General features: G+C 37.0%; 1 protein-coding gene across 1 annotated transcript in view; it reads left to right on the top strand.

Moving 5' to 3' along the window:
• LUZP2 (leucine zipper protein 2) overlaps nucleotides 1-4010 on the top strand; it is a 797358-nt gene that overhangs the window by 782826 nt on the left and 10522 nt on the right. Inside the window, exon 11 of the mRNA XM_006872393.1 lies at nucleotides 802-879. Within this exon, the coding sequence (XP_006872455.1) occupies nucleotides 802-879 (78 nt within the window). The remainder of the gene's footprint in view (nucleotides 1-801; nucleotides 880-4010) is intronic.

Raw genomic sequence — 4010 nt, 5'->3', positions numbered from 1 at the left:
GACTCAAAGGCACTTAACAACAACAGTCCTCACTGTTGGAAAATCACCAATTAAAAACCAGTACTTCAGAAGAAAGAAAGGAAGGAGTGGAACAATAAAGAGGAATGGAGGAAAGGAAGGAGGGAGAGAAGCAGTCAGGCAGACAGGCAGGCAGGCAGGCAGGCAGGCAGTAAGCAAAATTCAATATTTTAACTTGATAAAAATGGAATGAAATTCACCTGGTGTAATTTTGGAGAATGCTGACACTTTATCACCTTCAAAACTGTTGAGACTAATAAATGAGATGAGATTTACCGATAAGTAAAATACACTATTTTAGTTCCAGAAATATGATTTATTTGAAGTATTGAGGTGTTTTTTTGCAAGATAGAATGATGATCATTTGTTTCACATTGCTTTCAGGTTTACAAAATTCAATGTTCTTGACAGCAAGTAGACCATTACAGATTTAAATCTTAAAGTCAAGAAAAATCAAAGATTCAGTAGTTTTAAAATCCTTTAGTTAAAAAAAAAAATTTAAGTACTTTTACAGAGGAAGAACTGTCCATTAGAAATGAACTGCTTTCTATTAGCACACTGCCTCAGCACCACTGAAGTCCACCTGAATGTGTGATTAGTCCTTAAGCATTCCACTCCCATTGTGATGATGATTTTGTCTTCAACTTGCCCTTTCAGCATATATTGAAATGGAAATGGTGAAACTATCAAAGTGGGAAGAATTCAAGGATCTTTTGCTCTGTTTGGTTCTTCCCCTCATTTAATTTTATTTAATTATCTTACATTCAATTTCCAACTTTACAGGAGGGCAGGCCCTGTTCAATGAAGTGCAAAGAAAGTCCCCCAAGCCACACCACTGCAGAATCAGAGACTGACCCACAGGTATTTTTGTTTTGTTTTAGTAATTCTAGAAAGCACTTCTTGATCCTTTTGTTTCAGCAGCTCTTCTCTCTTCTCTTGGATCTAGCTGTAGTTGTTGTTGTGAAGTTGATTCTGACTCTTAGTGACCTTGAATAGAGTTCCAAGGAGCAGCTGATATCTTTGAACCACCAACCTAATGGTTAGCACTCCAGTGCTTATCCTACAGTGCCACATCAGGGATAGTACATGTGCTTGTACAAGAGAGTACTTTTACCCAGTGTCTTGAGGGTTTGCAATGACTAGTTTGCCTGTCACCCAACTATTGGCTTAATTATGTGAGGTCCTCAGATGATCAAGTGTGCATGAAACACCCTTGACTCCACCTTACCACGAAATTAAAAACAAAGCAAAGCAAAAAAACACGTATTCCTATGGAACAAAGGAAATTTACAGAAGTTTTTGTCAAGTAGATAAGGTGGAAAAAAGTTCAGGACTCCTCAAAAACAACAAATAAACATCCATCAGAAGCATAATTCAGAAATTCTACTTATATATTTCTATATTTGACCAAAAATATTGTATCATGAAAATTTTACTGTTTCTCTTATTATTTTAGAAAATGTATCTGAACCTTCATGTCTGTTGAATATGAGTTGAATACTTTGACCTATTTCAAAATAGTTCTTGAAACAGCTTGCCTTTAGCAGATAAAATATTTAATATACTTTCCTGAAGCTGGAGTTATAATCTGCCATTAACTTTCTTTTTTTTTTTTCTTCACAATTTCCACAAAACATTTAATTTACTGATTTTTATTACATTCTTTGAGCCTTACAACCTTTATCCTCCTCCATTTATTCTTTCCCCATTAACAGAAACTCAGTGCTCCCTAAGGTCCCTAATTTAACTTTCAGGTTACTATTGTCAAGTTGATCCCATATAAGTAAGTCTTACAAGAGCATAATTCTCAAGGCAGACATTCATTATTAATTAAGTTAAACTAGGTTTGGTTTTAAGGAGACAACAGGGGATATTTTGGTTTAAAGTTTAAATTTTATTCAGGGCAACAGTTTCAGCGGTTCATCTAGGTTTCATGGCTCTAGATATTCTGGATTCCATGAGAATTCGAAATTCTTTTCCACATTTTCATGGTCAATATTGGTAGCCAGGTTGCACTGAGTTCTTTTCTCATGGAAAAAGAAGCAGTTGTTCTTGGAGACAATTAGCTCCTCCTATCCCTGATTCTCTGTTGTCTTAGTGTGGTGCTGTGGGTTAATGCGCTATACTCTAAAGTTGGTTTGAACTGCAAGGTTGGTGGTTCAAACTCACCAGGCGCTCCTTCGAAAACCTATGCAGGAGGGTTATGATTCGAAACAGACACATGGCACTTAGCACCGGAAACAACAAGAAGCAAACAAATTGTTAGACAAATTAATTAGGATGACCCTTGAAACAGTGACTATAATCTCCAAATGTAGGAACCAAATTTCATGAGGTATTTGGTTATAAGCAAGTGGTGATGGTGATCCTGTGCCGTGTAGTCCGTTCCAACTCATAGTGTCCGTTCCAACTCATAGTGTTTCCCAGGCTGTTAACGGGAGCAGAAAGCCTCATCTTTCTCCCTTGGAACAGCTGGTATATAAGTAGCCTCAACAAATATTAGGAGCACTTACGGCAATGTATGATACCCACAGGGCAATTCACAGGAGAAAGATGAAGTTTTCTGTTCCCATAAGCAATTTACAGTCTAATAAACCCTTTACAGGGTTGCCATGAGTTGGAATCTACTTGATAGCAGTGGATTTGATTTTTAATTTTGGTTGTAAATATATCTATCACAAAACTTTTGTCTACTCAACTTTTTTATATGTGTACAATTGATTGACAGCAATTACAATAATGGGCTATGCAATCATACCCCAATCAATGGGACATTTCCATCTTCATATAACAAAACTCAGTACTCTCCAAGCAATAATCCCCCCCCTTTTCTATCCTTCTCACCCTTGTAACCACCAAAAAATGGGGGGGGGGGATCCTTTTCTTCCATTTTTATATAGGTGAGGTCATATAATATTGTCCTTACGTGATTGACTTATTTCACTCAGCAAAATGTTTTCAATTCCATCCACATTGTTGCACACATGAATATTCCCTTTATTTTACTGATTAACTAGTATTCTGTTGTATGCAAGTACCATATTTTGCTTATGCATTTATCTTTTGATGGGAATTTAGGTTGTTTCCACCTTTCACCTGCTGTGAATGAGAAAGTGGTAATGAACTTTGGTGTACACTATTTATGCCTCTGTTTTCAAGTCTTTTAGGTAAATATCTAGAAGTGGAATTGTAGGGTCATATGGCAGTGGCACTGTAGGATAGGCACTCAATCACAAGGCCAGTTTGAACTGCACGTTCAAGGTTCAAACTCACCAGTTACTCCTCAGAAACGCTATGAGTCAGAACCTTCTCAATGGCATAACGCTTAACTAATGGTAGTTCTGGATTTTTGAGGAATAGTCACACTGTTTCCCACAACGGATGTACCATTTTGCACTTCCACCAGTAATTAATTTGTTGTTGTTAAGTGCCGTCTAGTCAGTTCTGATTCATTGTTGCACTGCATTGGGTTTCTGAGCAGTGACTATTGGGTTTGAACCAACCTTGTGATTCACAGTTCAGTGCTTGCCTACAGTGTCACACCAGGACTCCAGTAATGAAGAAGAGTTCTAATTTCTTCATATCCTGACCAACATTTGTTATTTTCTAGGTTTTATTTTATCTTAGCCACTCTTGTTGTTATTATATGCCTTAGGGTTGGTTCTGACTCATAGCAACCCTTTATATGGTTTCCAAGGAGCAACTGATATGTTTGAAATCACAACCTTGCAGTACCATACTAGGAGTCCTTAGCCAGCCCCTGAAAGTGAAATGGCATCTCATTGTGGTTTTTATTTGGTTCCCTGTCATGACTGTGAAGCTGAGCATCTTTTCATGTGTTTAGGGCCTTTTGAAGGTGCTACTTCGAGAAACATCTATTCAAGTCCTATGCTCATTTTGTCTTTTTGTTGTTAAATTCTCAAATATGCATATACACATATATATGTATGTTATTCAATTCTTATCAGATATGTAGTTTCCAAAGATATTTT

The sequence above is a fragment of the Chrysochloris asiatica genome, unplaced genomic scaffold (genome assembly GCF_000296735.1).
Source record: "Chrysochloris asiatica unplaced genomic scaffold, ChrAsi1.0 scaffold00196, whole genome shotgun sequence".
Classification (NCBI taxonomy): Eukaryota; Metazoa; Chordata; class Mammalia; order Afrosoricida; family Chrysochloridae; genus Chrysochloris; species Chrysochloris asiatica.
Note: the sequence above shows the minus strand (reverse complement) of the source record. Positions and strands in the feature narration are given on the sequence as shown.